At 50.5% G+C, this 18,888-nt stretch overlaps 2 gene segments (V, D, J or C); both read left to right on the top strand.

Moving 5' to 3' along the window:
* The first annotated feature begins 10,498 nt into the window (after positions 1-10,498).
* LOC123347571 lies at positions 10,499-11,047 on the top strand. The segment is given in 2 exon segments: positions 10,499-10,544; positions 10,638-11,047. Coding segments are annotated over 2 exon segments (456 nt in total).
* Positions 11,048-17,393: 6,346 nt separating this feature from the next.
* On the top strand, positions 17,394-17,830 carry LOC123348500 (the record flags this gene model as incomplete). The annotated part of the segment is given in 2 exon segments: positions 17,394-17,439; positions 17,523-17,830. Coding segments are annotated over 2 exon segments (354 nt in total), but the record flags the coding sequence as incomplete, so codon positions are not given.
* Positions 17,831-18,888: the final 1,058 nt, after the last annotated feature.

Here is an 18,888-nt window from a genome sequence, read left to right as displayed (position 1 = left end):
GAGCCCTGGGAGAGCTCCCCCGTGTCGGGGTGCAGCTGACAGTGCGGAGACACAATGGGTGTATAGATCCTGTCCAGACATGCTTATAAACTCCGGGGGTAGGCAGGGCCGTCCTTAGGATTTATGGTGCCCTAGGCGAGATTATTAAACTGGTGCCCCTGTGCCTGATCTGCTCTTAGCAACACAAATATAAGCATACAGTATTGGAAAACTTGCCACATTCACGTTATTAAAACCAGTTTAACTTAATTAAGCACACTGTAATGCTGATGCACTAGCACTAAAGAAGTAGCCCTATAGAAAAAATTCTGATTTGACAGAATGATGCAAATAATATAATTTTTTTAATTTGTCAAAATTGTATTGGAAATTTATATGAAGAGGTATTGAATCAAAGATTTGTTTTTAATTAAAAGCAATCTTTCTGGCTTTTTTGGCTGCAAAATCAGTTTAATAAGCTGGGTTTCCAAACAGTGGGGAAATATAACCCTAGTTTTACTGCTAGGTAAAGCACAAAGTGACCAAAATGAAGTCAGCACAGAATCATCTCATCTAGATTAAGGTAGCACAGAAATGTTACAGAAGTCCTATTGTGCCTTATTTTTGTTTGGAAAGACATTGGCAATAGCAGCACATTCACATGATAAAATACATGATAAATCACTGTCTCTAAAGTTCCATCAAAAACTGACATTTTCACAGCTCTAGCATGATCTGCTATACAGATTCTTCACAAGGAAGTGTCCCTGGCCTTTTTAACTCATATTAACTATGTATTTACTTTATGAAAGTTGGAGAAAACACTGTGAAAATGTAAAACATTGGCTGCCCAACTTCTGGGCTGGCAAAAGCTATACTGACTCACAGGAAAAAAAAAAGCAGGAGAATCTTAGTACAACATATGGTCAGTCTATACCAGGGGTCGGCAACCTTTCAGAAGTGGTGTGCCAAGTTCACTGTAATTTAAGGTTTCTCGTGCCAGTAATACATTTTAATGTTTGTAGAAGGTCTCTCTCTATGTCTATATTATATAAATAAACTATTGTTATTATCTGAGGTCCTGCTCAGGCCACTGTCAACTGAATAAATGAAACCCCAGACTGGCAGCGGGCTGAGTGGGACTGGTGACTGGAACCCTAGACAAGGATCCCAGGCCCTGCTCAGCCCGCTGCTGGTCTGGGGTTCTGACCACCAACTCCTGCCACCCAGGATCCCGGCTGCCAACCCCCCTCAACCTGCTACCAGCCTGGGATTCTGCTCACCCAGGCTGGCAGGAGGCAGAGTGGGGCCAGCGGCTGGGCTCCTGACTGGCAAGGGGCCGGCAGCCAGAACCCCGGAGTAGCAGTAGGCTGAGTGCTGCCGGCACCCCAGATTGCCAGCAGACTGAGCCACTCAACCCCCCAGCCCGCTGCCGGCTGAGTGAATGGAACCCCAGGCTGACAGCAGGTTGAGTGGTTCAGCCGGCCTGCTCAGCCCTCTGCCAGTCTGGGGTTCCTTGGGGGTCCCCAGGCCAGCAGCAGGTGCTGAGTGGGGCCGGCGGCTGGTATCCCAGCTGGCAATAGGGCAGCAGCTGGAACCCCAGAGCAGTGATGGGCTGAGCCGCTCAGCCTGCCGCTGCGTACCATCAAAAATCAGCTCACCTGCCACCTTTGGCATATGTGCTGTAGGTTGCTGACCCCTGCTTTATACACTAGTAAGGAGATGAGCATATTACAGTTGTTGGAGGGCTCTTATCAGGAGTAACAGGCTGTAGGAAAGTCAGTCAACATTTTTTGTTTCTATGATGAAAACTGGCCCACTCCCTGCCGCAAACCAAACCTGTCACTAATAATTGTCAACAACTTAATTTTCTGTTTTTGGCTAAGATATTAATTTAAAAAAAATATTGAAATTGGATTCAGGATTGTTAGCAAGAATTTTTGGCAAACAAAGTTGTTAAATGACAATCTAAATGGCAACACAGTACTGCTTTCATGCTTGGCTCACCCCCCAGCCTGCTGGTCCAACAGCTGCAGTACACCCCAAAATCCACCTCTTGGGGTGCAGAGTGGCAACAGCAGCAGCAAACCCTCAGGTCCAATCACACGCCAATGGGCACCACCGCCAGCCTTACGAACCATGGTGAAGTTAGCACAGCATCTGATCTCAGGGACAGGTCACCCATGGAGCCACAGCAGCTCATCCTGCCATGTGCAGCTCCCCCGGGATGAGATGGATCACTGGCAGCTGCCAGCCCGGGGGAGAGGCGTTTCCCAGCTAGGGTGACCAGATCCAGATGTCCTGATTTTATAGGGCCAGTCCCGATATTTGGGGCTTTGTCTTATATAGGCACCAATTACCCCCACCTAGAGTGACCAGACAGCAAGTGTGAAAAATCAGGACGGGGTGGGGGGTAAAAGGAGCCTATATAAGAAAAAGACCCCAAAATTGGGACTGGCCCTATAAAATAGGGATATCTGCTCACCCTACCCCAACCCCCGTCCTGATTTTTCACACATCTGGCTAACCCTAGCCCAGCCCTGCGAGACATTCCAATCCTGGCAGAGGAAGTGAGTTACTTTCACTTTCATTCCTCAGCAGGCAGGCAGCCCCCCCCCCCCCACCTACCCCCCAGCACCTCACCCAACCCAGCCCTGACGGAGGGGAGGGAGGAGAGAGAGAGGGATGCTCCTGGGGAGGAGGGAGAAAGGAGGGGGTGCTCCATGGGGCAGGGGGAGAGAAGAATGGATGTTATGGGGGACAAGGATACTGGTTCCAGAGCCGCAGAGCCTGCCTCACCTCACCTCAGCCAGGGAGAAAGAGTCACACTCACAGGTGAGCTCCTTCCCCAACCCCTACCCCCTCCCCTTCCCAGAGACCCCAGCAGCCAATCCCCTCCCTCAGACTGTGCTGCATTCGGCTCTCTCTAGGACCCAGCAGCCTGCTCTTACATGCTCCACTGCTTCCCGTCTGTCTCGGCTCCGGGCAGAGTGGTGCCCCCAGACCTAGTAGTGCCCTAGGCGGCTGCCTATTCTGCCTATGCCTAAGGACAGCCCTGGGGGTAGGAATTGACAGCGGATTGTCGGGGATCCGGATCCGGATCAGTTCAGTGCCAGGGCACGGTCCTTGCTGACAATGTTCCCGCGGAGCTGGCACCTTCCTGCTCACGGAGGGGATCCAAGCTCAGGAATGGGCCTGTGGTTCCGCTCAGCGCATCAGCGCCCACTGGGCTGTTGCACTGCGCAGCCACGTCTTCATTGCGGTGCTAGATCAGGGGAGAGAGGGAAAGGGCCCCGCTAATGCAGGGGTTTGTGCTCCCCTGTCCATCCAGCAGGGCAGGGTCTAGGGAAGGCAGGTTGTGTGGTTGGATGTGGTCTATGGGGGTTTTAAGAGCGGGTCACGTGGTCCTGCAAACAATCGCCCTGTTCACCGCTATGGAAGCGGTGTGCGAAGCAAGCAGCCAGGGCCAGCTCTGGCTTTTTTGCCGCCCCAAGCAAAAAAAAAAAAAGGGGGGGGGGAGGGTCGGCGGCCGGAGGGGCAAAGCGCCGGGGGGAACAAAACAAAAATGGTGCAGCCGGCAAAGCAGGAAAGAAACAGAACAAAAAGCCCCACAGGGCAGCCGGAGCCAGGGTGCAGGAGGACTCCCTTTGCTGCAGGTGCCGCCTGGTCTAGCGGGGAGGGGGAGAGAGAGAAGGGGGCGGCCACGGCTTCAGCGGGGCGCTCACCCCGGGGCCTGACCGCCGCGCGCCTGCCGGGAGGGCTCAGTGCGGCTCCATCGGTGGGGAGGGAAGGACGGGGGCTGCCCTGCCGAGTTTGCTGCGGGGCCGCTCCCCTCCTCCGCACTGCCGCCCCCTACAGGGCGGCTGGAGCAGCGAACAAAAAAAAAAGCGGCGGCGCCACCCTAGGATTGGGCGGAAGCCCCCCCCCCCCTTTGAATCTGCCGCCCCAAGCAGGATCTTGCTCAGCTGGTGCCTGGACAACTCCTTCCCCAACGATCACACTGTCTGGGGCTGGAAGCGGCAGCCAGTACATCCCTTGGCCTGCACCACTTCCCATAGCCCCCATTGGCCCGGAGCAGTGATCAGCGGCCAGTGGGAGCCGCGATTGGCCAGACCTGTGGATGGGGCAGGTAAACCCTGATTTAGGGTAATAATTGGGGTTAGTCTGACATGATGTAGAGATAGGATATAAATTTGGGTTAAGGGTCGGAGTTAAAGATCAGTGTTTGAGGTTAGAGTTACAGTTAAGTTTATACATTCTGTTTTAGCTTTGAAGTTTAGAGTTATAGTTTATTCTCAGAATTACAGCTGGAGTAAGGTTTTGGGATTAGGGTGAACAATTCAGTTTGGGTGAGTTTTAAAATTTAGGGTTAGACATTACCTTTATGGTCGTAGGGTTAGTTTCAGGATGTACCATTAAGTTTAAAATATAAATTAAAATGAAAGGTAGGGTAAAAGTCAAAAGATGGGGTTAGAGTTCACTCTTGGGATTAGAGGTACTCTTAGGGCTACTGTAAGGATTTAGGGTAAGGTCAGGTTTACATTTCCTTTTAGGATTAAGGTAAACGATACATTTCGGGTTAGGACTGGGATAAAGAAGATGAGAATTTGACCTCCTCAGAATGACGTAGGAAGTGCAAAGCCAGTCATGCTCCGATCCCGACAGTGCAGGGAGTTGTACCACAGAGGGAAAATCCAGCCCCGTCTCTCTGAGTCCCAGGCCTGGCCTACACTATGGGGTTAGGTGGAATTTAGCCACGTTAGGTCGATTTAAAAATGCATCCACACAACCAGCCCTGTTCCTTCCACCTAAAGGGCTCCTAAAATCGACTTCTGTGCTCCTCCCCGGTGACAGAAGTAGCACTAAAATTGACTTTGCTGGGTTGAATTTGGGGTAGTGCAGACACAAATCGATGGTATTGGCCTCTGGGAGCTATCCCAGAGTGCTCCATTGTGACTGCTCTGGACAGCAATTTGAACTCCGATGCACTAGCCAGGTACACAGGAAAAGCCCCAGGAACTTTTGAATTTCATTTCCTGTTTGATCAGCGTGGCAAACTCAGCAGCACACGTGACCATGCAGTCCCCCCCGAATTGTAGAGCATAAAATGTTTATACGCTCCCCCTATCATCTCCATCCCTGAGGTTATCGCGGATTAGAAGACAAAACAAACAAACAAAAAAACCCACTCAGGATGACATGTTTTCCGAGCTCATGCAGTCCTTCCGCACTGATAGGGCACAGCTTAATGCGTGGAGGCATTCGGTGGCAGAGGCCAGGAAAGAATTAAGTGACCATGAAGAGCAGAGGGAGGACGCGATGCTCAGGCTAATGGAGGAGCAAATGGACATAATAAAGTGTCTGTTGGGGGAGGAAACAGACATAATTAAGTGTCTCTTGGAGCTGCAGGAAAGCCAATAAGAGCACAGGCCCCCACTGCATCCACTGTATAACCCCCAGCACTCCTCCCTATGTTCCATAGCCTCCTCACCCAGACGCCCGAGAATGTGGCAGGGATGGGAGGCCACTCCACTCCAGAGGATGGCCCAAGCAACAGAAGGCCGTCATGCAAACAGCTTGATTTTTAGTGTGGCTACAATAAGCAATGTGGCCTTGTCCTTCCCTCCTCACCAACTCCACTACCTTGTCTGTTATCTCTTTTTTTTTAATTAATAAAGGAAGAATGCATGGTTTCAAAACAATAGTTACTTTATTTTGAAGGGAGAAGGGTGGCTGGCTTACAGAGAATTAAAATCAACAAAGGGGGCAGGTTTGCATCAAGGAGAAACACACACAACTGTCACACCAAAGCCTGGCCAGTTATAAAAGTGGTTTTCAAAGCCTCTCTGATGTGCAGCACACCTTGCTGTGCTCTTCTAATCACCCTGGTGTCTGGCTCAAGACGATTGTCTGATGTTGCTTTCATGGAGGGAGGGACAACTGACGATATGTACCCAAAACAACTTGTGACAATGTTTTTGCCCCATCAGGCATTGGGAGCTCAACCCAGAATTCCAATGGGTGGCGGAGACTGTGGGAACTGTGGGCTAGCTACCCACAGTGCACCGCTCCGTAAGTTGATGCTAGCCATAGCAGTGAGGTCGCACTCCGCCGACTTAATGCACTTAGTGCGGGCATACGCAATCGACTGTATAAAATCAATTTCTCAAAATCTACTTCTATAAAATTGACCTAATTTCATAGAGTAGACATACCATAACAAAAACTGAGCTTGCTCCATGACAGAACTTGTGGCTCTTATAAACAGGGCGATATGCAAATAAAAGTGAGAGTTTCCTCTTTAAATCTGTCCCTCTCTCTGCCCAGGCTGCACCCAGGAAGACAATCTGCAGCCCCCTGGGTCTGTGAAGTTACCAGCCAGTCCCCTGAGAACTTTCCCCTCCAGCAGCAGGAAAAATTAGATTTTGTCTGCTTGTAAGCATGTGGAACTCACCCCTGTGGCGCCTCCTGCTGGTGGTCTCAGGGAATTAGCTCTCATCCTCTGCAGGCCTGTGTCCCACTACCACTTGGCTCCAGTGTCTCTCCCAGATCCGATGCCCTGTTATCTGGGGCGCTGCCCCCTGGCAGTAACCCCTCAGTCTTAGGGTCTCCTCTACCCGGGGAACCCCCACCCACTATCCCCACCTTGCTTCAGTATACAGCTACTGCCAGTCATTGTCTAGCCCCCGCGCCCTGGGGCAGACCACAGACTGCAGTATCAGCCACTCATCATTGCAAGGTTGGGTTTGGACCTGCTTCCTTTGCCTACCCCTGGGCTGCCCTCTGCAACCCCCAGTATCTATTAGCCCAATGCTAGGCCACAGCCTGGGGCTTTCCTGGCTGGAGCTCCCCAACTCCTCTGCCTTTCCCCAGCCCTGCTCCACTCAGGTACCCTATGTCCAGCTCCCTGAAGCCAGGCCCGTCTCCCTCTATAACAGGGTTTCTCAAACAGGAGTCACCGCTTGTGTAGGGAAAGCCTCTGGCGGGCTGGGCCGGTTAGTTTACCTGCCGCGTCCACAGGTCTGGCCAATCGCGGCTCCCACTGGCCGTGGATCACTGCTCCGGGCCAATGGGAGCTGCTGGAAGTGGCGGCCAGCACATCCCTCGGCCCACACCACTTTCAGCAGCTCCCATTGGCTTGGAGCAGCGATCCGCAGCCAATGGGAGCTACGATCAGTCGGACCTGCGGGTGGGGCAGGTAAACAAACCGGCCCGGCCCGCCAGGGCTGTCCCTACACAAGCGGCGACCCCTGTTTGAGAAACCCTGTCCTACAGCCAGAGAGAGACTGTTCGCTTGATCTCCTGGCTCAAGCCTTTACAGGGCCAGCTGGGCCCTAACTGAGGCATGCCCCAAGCTGAGCCTGCTTCCCACTCAGCCTGGGCTGTTCTCCCAGCCCTCCAGCCCTCTCCCAGGGCTGGTTTTAACCCTGTCAGGGCTGGAGCGGGTAACCACCCCGCTACACTCCTAGTTTTCATTGCTGTGGCTTCGGAAGGTATTTTCTCCCCAGTCAATCTACTGAAGGGCGAGGGATTGCTCTGTGAGTGACACGGCAATGGCTGTGATTGATAACAGAGCTTTGTTCTGTTACCTCGCACCTTTATTGGACAATGTGGCTCATTTTCTCCTTTTTGATTTAAATTCTCTCCTTCAATGTACCGTTGCCTTGTTTTCTCCCTTGTCCCCCCAGGGGCCCACTCGCAGGTGGTTCTGACCCAGTCGGTGCCAGCACTGAAGAAGCCCGGAGAGTCCCATACGCTGCAATGTGCCACCAGCGGGTTCGCTCTGAGCAGTGCCTGGATGTGTTGATTCAGATGGGAGCCCAGGATGGGGCTGGAGTGGCTGGCCAGGTACTATGATCCCTCCATCCACAATTACACCTCTTCCATCCAGGGGAGATCTATAGCGTTCAAGGACAGCACCACTTTCCGCTTGCACATGAACAGCCTGAAAATTGAGGACACTGCCATGAAGGGACACTGACACAGCGAGGGGAAACCAGTCTGGGCTCAGACAAAAACCTTCCTGGCAGCTGCAGCAGAGGCAGTTCACCGGCTGTGGGTGCTGACCAGACACAGACAGGAAGGGACACGGTGATGGGAGCATTGGAGAGACTGGTCAGGGGAAGAAATGCAGGTCCCTGGATTATAAATATTGGCAGGGCAGCAGCATTTCTAAATGGATTTTAATTATTCATTCTGGAATTCCTCTGAACATGAGCTCTTCTCAACCCATTTTCTATACCAGAGACAGAAAAACAGAAACACACACACAAACACAGGGACACATCTCAACATGTAAACAAGGACACAACACAAGCAGGGGCGGCTCTAGCCATTTCGCCACCCCAAGCATGGCGGCACGCCGTGGGGGGCGCTCTACCAGTCACTGGTCCCGCGGCTCTGGTGGACCTCCCATAGGCATGCCTGTGGATGCTCCACCGAAGCCGTGGGACCAGCGGACCCTCCACAGGCACGCCTTCAGGAGGTCCACCGGAGCCGCCTGCCGCCCTCCCGGCGACCGGCAGAGCGCCCCCCGTGGCATGCCGCCCCAAGCACGCGCTTGGCATGCTGGGGCCTGGAGCCGCCCCGACCACAAGTACACACAAACATATGCTTACAAACACAAAATATATACAAACAGATATGAACACATAAACACTCACATGCAATCACATATACTTAGGTCTTCAAGCACCCATACCGACACCTACACATAAAGACAGAATCACACACCCTCCCCGTACACCCAAGCACTTCAAGCACTCGCTCAACTATATACACATGAAAGTACACACAGAAAAATCTCTCAGACAATTTCTAAGTGGTGAAGACACTGAATTTGAAAAGACTTAGCCAAATTCTGCTCTGGCTTGTCTACACTACAAAACGGATTTGACTTTATCTAATTTGACCTCAAGCCCCCGAATTAATGAAGTCGATGGAGCATGGCCACACCATGCTCATTGTCTCAATGGAGTGTGTCCTCAGTAGTAGTGTCTGCATCAATGCAAAAAGCAGTGCATCGTGGGTAGCTATCCCAAAGTGCAACTTGTCACAGTGTGTTATGGGAAGTTTGTGCAATGCCTCATGGGACCAAAACATTGTTGCAGGGAGAATGGGAAAAATGTGTAGGCATCCCATGATGCACTGTCCTTGTTTTTGTGCCTTAAAACTGCTGAGCGTAGGCCATAATCCTGGAAGCATAGAGCCGGCTCAGTTGTGCACTCTTGCTGTGAGCATCTCAAATACCTCACACCATCCCCTGCAGTATTCCCAGAGCCAAAGTAGGGCCCACTATGTGGAACATACCGATTTCCTGCAAGCAGCCCTGATGGAAGCCATTTTAAAAATAAATCACAGTTGATTCTGGCACTCACAGAGCAGCTGCACTCTGTGGAGCGCCGTTTCTGGTCCTATGAAACAAGCACTGAGTAGTGGGACCACATTGTTTTGTAGGGATGGGATGATGATGAGCAATGGTTGCAGAACTTTCGAATTGGAAGGCCACCTTCCAGGATCTTTGTGCAGAGCTTTCCCCTGCCCTGCAGTTCAGCAACACAAAAATGGGAGCTGCTCTGACAGTAGAGAAGCCAATGGCGATCACTATTTGAAGCTTGCAATGCCAAACAGTTACTGGCCAGTGAGGAATCAATTTGGAGGAGGTTAATCAACCATGGAAGCTGTGTTGCTCCAAGTGGGCAGGTCCATTAATCAACTTCTGCTACAAAGGGTAGTGAGTCTGGGAAATGTGCAGGACATAGTGGATGATTTTGCCACGATGGGGTTCCCTAATTGCGGTGGCACAATAGATGGCACTTATATCCCCATCGTGACACCAGGTCACCTTGCAAAGAGCACATAAACTGAAAGGGGTACTTTTCAATGGTGTTGCAAGCGCTGGTGGATCACAGGGGGAGTTTCACCTACATCAATGTAGGCTGGTCAGGAAAAGTTCATGACACGTGCATCTTTAGGAATTCGGATCTGTTCAAAAAGCTGCAATCTGGGACTTTCTTTCCAGACTGCAAAATTAACATTGATGATGTGGAGCTGTCTAATGTTTACATGTATTAGACTCCCTGCCCTGTACACTGCCTCACTTCTATTAGCCTCATCAGTGAACTGGTCTCCAGCCAGTCTGAGAGCCTAATACCATGTCACAATATGGAGCCAACCACTCACCCACCCTCATCGTCTGAGTAATTAAATCTGTCTATTTAGCATTCCCTTACCAAATATGGATCTATCTATTCATCCCCATCCACACCACCCCATCTAATCTATCTATCTATGTCTCTTCAATCCTTAGTTCTCTACTGATGGGTCTTCCTCCTTGTCTTGGATCCCCAGCCCCAGACAGTGTGATCGTTCGTTTCTTATATCGATGGCGATATGCAAATACCGATGTATGTTTCCCGTTTAAATCTCTCTTTCTCTCCTGAGAGACAATCCGCAGCCCTTTGTGTCTGTGAGTCACCAGCCAATCCCCTGAGAACTTTCTTCTCCAACATCAGGGAAAATGAGGCTTTGGTTCCATTTAATGTTCATTGTAGCGACTTTGGAAGGTAATTTCTCCCCCTAAATGCACTGGATAGGCAGAGGAAGATTCTATTATTGTTAGGGGTATTTATATGATTTACAACGTGCTTCATTCCCAGGTGTCCGGTCCCAGGTGCAGCTGGTGGAGTCCGGAGGGGATGTGAAAAAGCCCGGAGACTCTCTCCGCCTCTCCTGCACAGCCTCCGGGTTCACCTTCAGCAGCTACAGGATGGACTGGGTCCGCCAGGCTCCCGGGAACGGGCTGGAGTGGACCGCCAGTATTTATACCACTGGCATATACTACAGTGACTCGGTAAAAGGGCGATTCACCGTCTCCAGAGATGACCCCAACAGCCTGTTGTACCTGCAAATGACCGGCCTGAAACCCGAGGACACCGCCCGGTATCACTGTGTGAGACACCGGCAGGGCTCGTACAAAAACCAGAGACGCAGAACCGCCCTTCCGCTATGCGCCGCGCTGGGGCAGCACTTCCACAAACAATCCAACCCTTCAGTATCAGAGGGGTAGCCGTGTTAGTCTGGTTCTGTTAGTCACTGTCTGGTTAGTCACTTCCACCAATGTAATATATGCCATCATATGCCAGCAATGCCCCTCTGCTATGTACATCGGCCAAACTGGACAGTCTCTAAGGAAAAGGATAAATGGACACAAATCAGACATTAGGAATGGCAATATACAAAAACCTGTAGGAGAACACTTCAACCTCCCTGGCCACACAATAGCAGATCTTAAGGTGGCCATCCTACAGCAAAAAAACTTCAGGACCAGACTTCAAAGAGAAACTGCTGAGCTCCAGTTCATCTGCAAATTTGACACCATCAGCTCAGGACTAAACAAAGACTGTGAATGGCTTGCCAATTACAGAACCAGTTTCTCCTCCCTTGGTTTTCACACCTCAACTGCTAGAACAGGGCCTCATCCACCCTGATTGATCTAAACTCATTATCTCTAGCTTGCTTCTTGCTTGCTTATATATACCTGCCCCAGGAAATTTCCACCACTTGCATCTGAAGAAGTGGGTATTCACCCATGAAAGCTCATGCTGCAAAACATCTGTTAGTCTATAAGGTGCCACAGGATTCTTTGCTAATCCAACCCTTGGCACAGGAACGGGATCTACAACCAGAGGGAATAAAAATCACTCACCAGGTTTCTGAGCTCAATATCCATCTATGACCATGTGTCCATAAAACTGGGGCTTCTTGAATATTCACAGGTCTGAATGTGGCCCTTATCAGACACCAAAGTAAAAGTGCACAGCGCAGAAGAGGAATATTTGGGGAATCAATTCTCGAGGTGTGATAACTAGGACTTGGATTTCAAAGGTGCCTAAATACGCTGCCGTCAAAATCCCATTGCGTTTTTTGGGCACTAATGCTCTCAATGTCCTTTGAAAAATCACCCGATGCTACTGCAGATCCAACACACTCCTGAAAGGAGACAGCAGGTTCCAAACTCCTCTGGCTTCGATACAAACACAGATTTTCACATGATACTGAACTGCTCTGGTCTTCACTGTAAGGGTCTGATCCAGACTCGGCATAAGCCAGTGGTGAATCTTTCCATTCCCTTCCGTAAACTGTAGCTCAGCCCTTACACCTGGAGGGATGGGAGGGGATTTCAAGGGAGCTCTTGGTGAACCAGTGTGGTCAGATGGCCCCGCACTCGCTGGGCACTGCCCAGGCAGAGCGTTAGCACCAGTCCGACTCCCTCTCCTAGAGCGACCGGCCAAATAACTCTGATCATTCAGGCAAAGGGTTTGTGTCTCTCCTATAAGCAGCGGGATATGCAAATAAGGGTGAGAGTTTTCTGTTTAAATCTGTGCCTCCCTCTGCCCAGGCTGCACCTGGAGACACAATCCGCAGCCCCCTGAGTCTGTGCAGTGACCAGCCAGTCCCTGAGAACTTTACCCTCCAGCACCAGGGACAATGAGGCTTTGGCTCCACTTAGTTTTCATTTTTGCAGCTTTGGAAGGTATTTTTGACTCCAGAGTAATTTGCACAGTCAGGTGAATGTGATACTGTTGCTCTTTCTGTGTGATTTCTATTGTGCCTTTCTTCCCAGGTGCCCGATCCCAGCGGTTGGTGGAGTCCGGAGGGGATGTGAAAAAGCCCGGAGACTCTCTCCGCCTCTCCTGCAAAGCCTCGGGGTTCCCCTTCAGCAGCTACAATATGCATTGGGTCCGGCAGGCTCCCGGGCAGGGACTGGAGTGGGTGTCATTCATCGGCAGCAGAGGGCGAAATATCTACTATTCTGACACAGTGAAAGGCCGATTCACCATCTCCAGGGACAACCCCAACAACCTGCTGTACCTGCAACTGACCGGCCTGAAGCCCGAGGACACCGCCCGGTATCACTGTGCGGGGGAAGCACGGTGAGGGGAAGCCGGGCTGAGCTCAGACAAAAACCTCTCCCTGCAATAATTAGTGAAGAAGGTTGGAGGCGCCCAAGATCTGTAAGTGAAAATGAGATCAGTTATGGGAAGAGGTCTAGCAACAACAACCCCTTTTTACTCATCTTATTCCTCCTGTTTTGATCTTACTGAAGACCAAAGAGTTTACACAAGTTCCCACAAAGGAGAGAGAAAAAAATATTTGGGTCCCTTCCTCTTTCTTTCCTCTTCCGGGGACAAATTCTGAGCCCACTCACAGTGTCCTGGACAGTCACAGATTCATAGACCTAAAGGCTGGAAAGGAGCAGGATGATAAACTAGTCTGACCTCCTGCATAACACAGGTCACAGAGCCTCAACCCGGTTCATTCCAGTTCCGTCTAGGACCCTCTTCAATTCACCATGCTGGGATTCCGCTCAGTGTCACCACTGTCAGTATCAGTGACACACTCCAGCGGAAACACACCGCTCTCTCTGCTTTTGGCACTAGAACGCACGATTTGTTTCTTTTCTTTTCTTGTTTTGTTTTTTGTTTCTTTGTCTGTTTATTTGAATAATGTTTCCACCAATGCAGGCTTCTCTGGCACAAGGAGCATTTTCCTAGGAGACAAAAATCCTTGGTTAAATGAATAAAGAAATAACCCCCAAAATATTTATTTTCTGTTTTTAATAATAATACAAAATGGGGGGATCCATGAGAGACAGAGAGAGGGGGTGGGGTGCAGGGTCCCTGAAGGAGATAAATCCACACCATGTAGAGGTCAAGCATAGGAGTTTATTACACACAGCGCTGGCGGAGTGTCACCTGGCTTATTAGGCTCAGAGACACTGTCAATCAATTGATTACAATAGAATATATAGATTTTCCGTGGGCGGGGGAAAGTGATGGGGTAGGCAGTTCCACACTCCGGGATAGGTTTTGCAGCAAGACAAGATAGCACATTAGCCAATGGTTAAAAGGTTACATAATGTCTCCGCCCATGGTCTCAAGTTAGCAAGTTAACATTTAATTAATACTTTGATAAAATATTATTAGTATAAATATATATATATTGAATTCTTATTTGGAGTCCATAGGAATGGAGCAACTCCTTTGATCGTCCAAAAGGTACATTCCTAGGGGTTAAAGCAAAGGAACAGTGAAAGTATATGGCAATAAAGATTGTCCCCTTTATGTCTTAAGGCAGGCATTGGTCCCTGGGAAGGGAGCTGGAAGGATGCCATATCTTATACTGACATGTGCCAACTTTTCATAAACTCAAGGTTGGATCTGTGGAAAGAACGTTCCCTACAGAAGAGACTGACACAATAAGAACAGGGATCCTTTGTTCAATCTGAAACATTAGATGAAACATAATTATTTAGTTATTGCTTCAACATCTGTCATTTCTACTGACCAAGCATATCCTAGCAAAGGCGGTTATCTGTTTACCCCCAGCTTTCTCTTAGCTAATCACTATTTGCTAGGCCTCTGGTCTCCTGACCAAACTCTGGACTTTGAGTCTGGAAAAGAGCTGGTACAATTCATATACCAGGTTGTTATATAAAGTGCATATGGATTTTAACCCTTCAGTCCCCTTCTCCCGTCCAGCAAGGGAGGCGGCAATGAAAAAACAGCACAGCACAGCCTTGGAGACACGCCTGAAAAAGGGCATTGAGGGTTGGAAAACATCATTTTTTAACTCTGTACCTACACAAACTGCTCATTTGCACATAGAAAACCTGCAGGTGCCCTTTGACTCCACCTCGCTAGTAATGTCTCAGGGTTAAACTCAGGCTCCTGGGAAGCGTCTGGAGCGGGGTCTCCAGGGCGAAGTACACAGGAAAGAGTTCACACTACACTGATTCAGCGAAGGGGAGATTCATTGTCTCCCGAGAAAATCCCAGGGGCCGGCTGGATTTACAAACGAGCAGCTGGAGACCCGAGGACACAGCCCGGTATCACTGTGTGAGAGACTGGACCAGTCACAAAGCCCATCACCAAAATACTGTGTTTGGCTCTTAAAATGGCTAAATTTAAGAAAATATAGGAATTAACCCCAATAGTCAACGTTATGTCAAAGGCACCGGTTTATGCTCAGAACTGAGCAGATGAAATAGTTAGAATTTGACTGAACGTCCGGAGCACTGCATAAAATCCTTTCATGTTCTATATTCCCTAACTTCTTGCAGGAATCATTGGTCTGACGCTACCATGGCAGGAAATATAAACAGTGATGAAGCATGTAAAGTTGAGTTACAAATGCCCTTGAGGAATATTGTCATTGCTGAATCTAATCTAATTTAATCTATCTATCTATCTCCATAAACCCCATCCATCTATCTATCCCCATAACCCCCCCCCTCTCTCTCTCTCTCTCTCTCTCTCTCTCTCCATAAGCCCCCTCTATCTATCTTATCTATCTAGAAAGAAGAAGGCTCCAGGGGAGATGTGACAGAGGTCTATACACTAATGAATGGTGGTGGGAAAAGTGAAGAGGGAACTAATTATTTACCCTTTCCCCCACATACAAAAACCAGGGGTCACGCCGTGCAATTAACAGCCAGCGGAGTTAATACAAGATCCTGTTCCAAGTGTCATGGATCATTTCAACGCAGCTGGTCAATGCTAGGAAGGAAGGGAAAGAGGAGGGGCTTCCGTCCCAAATCCCACCCAGTGGGATGTTAAATCTTCCGTGTCCAGTGGATCCCTGGGACACGACTCCTCCGCAGAGCTGACCCCACTGGCCGGACGTTGCATGGCTCCTCTCCTCATGGGACAGGGCTCCAGAGACGAGTCCCCTCCCCGCATATCGCCGCACAATACGCAGGCCCTCAGGTCCTGGGTGAGGAAATACAGTCACTGCAGGGAGCTGTTCATTCCTCCCAGGGGCCCGAAAGTGTCAGGAGGACCCCAGCACCCTGTGCCCGGCGCTGCACAGATACACAGAACGGGACAGTCTCACTCATGCACCTGGAGCCCTAGCGCGAATCAATCAAATCACTGGCAACAAGAGTGTGTGTATCTTATAGGGGACATGCAAATGAGGGAGACGGTTTCCTGTTTAAATCTGTGCCTCTCTCTGCCCAGGCTGCACCCGGAGACACAATCCGCAGCCCCTGGGTCTGTGCAGTGACCAGCCAGTCCCTGAGAACTTTCCCTTTCAACACCAGGAAAAATGAGATTTGTGCTCCTTTTAATTTTCTCTGTAGAGCCTTTAGAAGGTATTTTCTACCTCTGAATAACTGGTGGAGTTAGATTAATATTAAATTATCGCTGTTTTATACCGATATTTACAACCTGTCTTTACTTGCAGGTGTCCGGTCCCAGGCGCTGGTGGAGTCCGGAGGGGATGTGAAAAAGCCCGGAGACTCCCTCCGCCTCTCCCGCAAAGCCTCCGGCTTCACCTTCAGCAGCTACGGCATGAGCTGGGTCCGGCAGGTTCCTGGGAATTGGCTGCTTATATTATCCCTAGCGGGGATAGTACGTAGTTTGTTGATTCAGTGAAAGGCCGATTCACCATCTTCAGGGGTAATCCCAAGAGTGAGCTGTATCTGCAAATGTCCGGCGTGAAAGCCGAGGACCCCGCCCGCTATTACTGTGCGGGACACACCGTGAGGGGAATCCTGGTAGGGCTAATCCAAAAATCCAAACTGCAGAATTGTCCTTCTTAGAACAGGATCAACAGGCAGAGTGCAAACAAATCTGTCAGCTGGTTTCGGATCTCTGCACCCATATTCGATCACGTGTCCATAAAAAACTGCAACAACTTGAGCACTCACATGGTTAAACGTGGCACTGATCGGACACCGAAGTAAAAATGCAGGCTGCACAAGAAGAATATTTGGGGACTCATTTGTTCAAGGTGTGATAACTAGCACTTGGGTTTCCGGAGGTGCCTAAAAGCGATGACTGCCAAGATGCTCCTGTGGGTTGCTGGGGGATGGATAGAAATACTCTCAGATTTCTCTGAAAAACAACAACATGCCACTATAGACCGAGCACATCAGGCACAAACACCTCTGGCCTCAACAGAAAACCAGATTTTCAAACGATGCTGCCCTGCTCACCCGCCTGATATTCTTCCTTCTACGGGTCTGGTCCACAGTCCCCTAAAGCCCGTGGTGGAGCTTTCCACTCCCTTCAGCCCTTACACCTGGAGCGATGGGAGCGGATTCAAGGGAGCTCTTTGTGCAGCAGTGTGGTCAGGATGGCCCCGCACGCACTGGGCGCTGCCCAGACACAGAGTTAGCACCAGTACGACTCCCTCCCTTAGAGCCACCGGCCAAATAACTCCGAGCATGCAGGGAGCGGGTTTGTGTGCCTTATAAGGAAGGGGATATGCAAATCGGGATGAGAGTTTCCTGTTTAAATCTGTCCCTCCCTCTGCCCAGGCTGCACACGGAGACACAATCCGCAGCCCCTGGGTCTGCGCAGTTACCAGCCAGTCCCTGAGAACTTTCCCCTCCAGCACTCGGAAAAATGAGGATTTGGCTCCATTTCGTTTTCATTGTAGCAGCTCTGGGAGGTAGGTTAGCCCCTGAATGCCCTGCAGACTATTGAGTTATTGACTGTAATACCCATGTGTATGTAACCTGTCTTTATTCCCAGGGGTCCGGTCCCAGGTGCAGCTGGTGGAGTCCGGAGGGGATGTGAAACAGCCCGGAGACTCTCTCCGCCTCTCCTGCAAAGCCTCCGGGTTCACCTTCGGTGACTACTGGATGAGCTGGGTCCGGCAGGCTCCTGGCAAGGGCCTGGACTGGGTCGCACGTATAAGCTATTGGGCCGGCAGCACTGTGCATTACGCCGACGCGGTCAAAGGCCGATTCACCATCTCCAGGGACAACCCCAACAACCTGCTGTATCTGCAACTGACCGGCCTGAAGCCCGAGGACACCGCCCGGTATCACTGTGCGAGAGACACAGTGAGGCGAAGCCGGGCTGAGCTCAGACAAAAACCTCCCGTTGCGGTCAGCAGGGGAAGTCCCAGCTGGTGAGACTCTGACACTCCCGGGACTGGAAACTGAAAAGAGGAAACAGCGTGTTCATGTCAAGGTGCCCTGCTCTGGCCAAATACAGCTTCAGCCAAGGCACAGGTCCAGGGGCCGGCCCCCTCCTGAGTGAAAAGGGCTGGACCTGGACCTTTCCCTCTGATTTTTAATCAGTTCTATGTGCAAATCAAGACTCCCATTCTACACACTCTTAAAAGCGCGCGGCGAGGGGCGGGGGGACAAAGCCAGTAAACAAAGCCAGTAACACTGACAGCCAGAACCAGGCACGGGGCTACCCCCAGTGATTCTATCGACCATTGGATATTTGTTCTATGTGCGCAAAGGTGTTAAACAACTGATATTATTAATCGACTCCCTGCCCTGCGCACTGTCTCACGTCTATGGGCCTCATCAACAACGCCCATCCAGCCGGTGTGAGAACCTAGGGCATCTCACATAGCGGATCTCTCATCCTCCCAACTCCTCTCTCAGTGTAATCCCATTAACCTACCTGTATTTAAACAGGAACCCTTCGCCCCGCCCCCAGGTGAGGGATTTCCATGCAAATTTCACCCAGGGAGGTTGGGAGTTGAACGGGGCTGTCAGCAGGTGCCCTAGGTCGATGGGCTCACTCTATCCAGGCCACAAATGGGCAGCTCCTCGGTACTGGCTGTTCACATTTTACCAGATGATGTTACTGGGGAAATCCCATAGATCAGACTTGCCCAAGGAAAGGGCTAAATTCAGGATTTATCAGTCAGAAATGTGTGACCTGAATGCTCTATGCAAGTGAATGTTTTCATAGCTAATGTGATTATAAAGACCTGAATGGATCCCTCTCTCCATTCACACCCACATTCTCCCTGTCACCAACGCTTACCCCAGAGTTTCTCAAACAGAGGTTGCGCTTGTGTAGGGAAAGCCCCTGGCAGGCCAGGCCTGTGTGTTTACCTGCCCCTCCCGCAGGTCCCGCCGATCGCGGCTCC

This window comes from Mauremys mutica, chromosome 13 (assembly GCF_020497125.1).
Source record: "Mauremys mutica isolate MM-2020 ecotype Southern chromosome 13, ASM2049712v1, whole genome shotgun sequence".
Lineage (NCBI taxonomy): Eukaryota > Metazoa > Chordata > Testudines > Geoemydidae > Mauremys > Mauremys mutica.
This window is presented reverse-complemented; position numbering and strand designations above follow the sequence as displayed.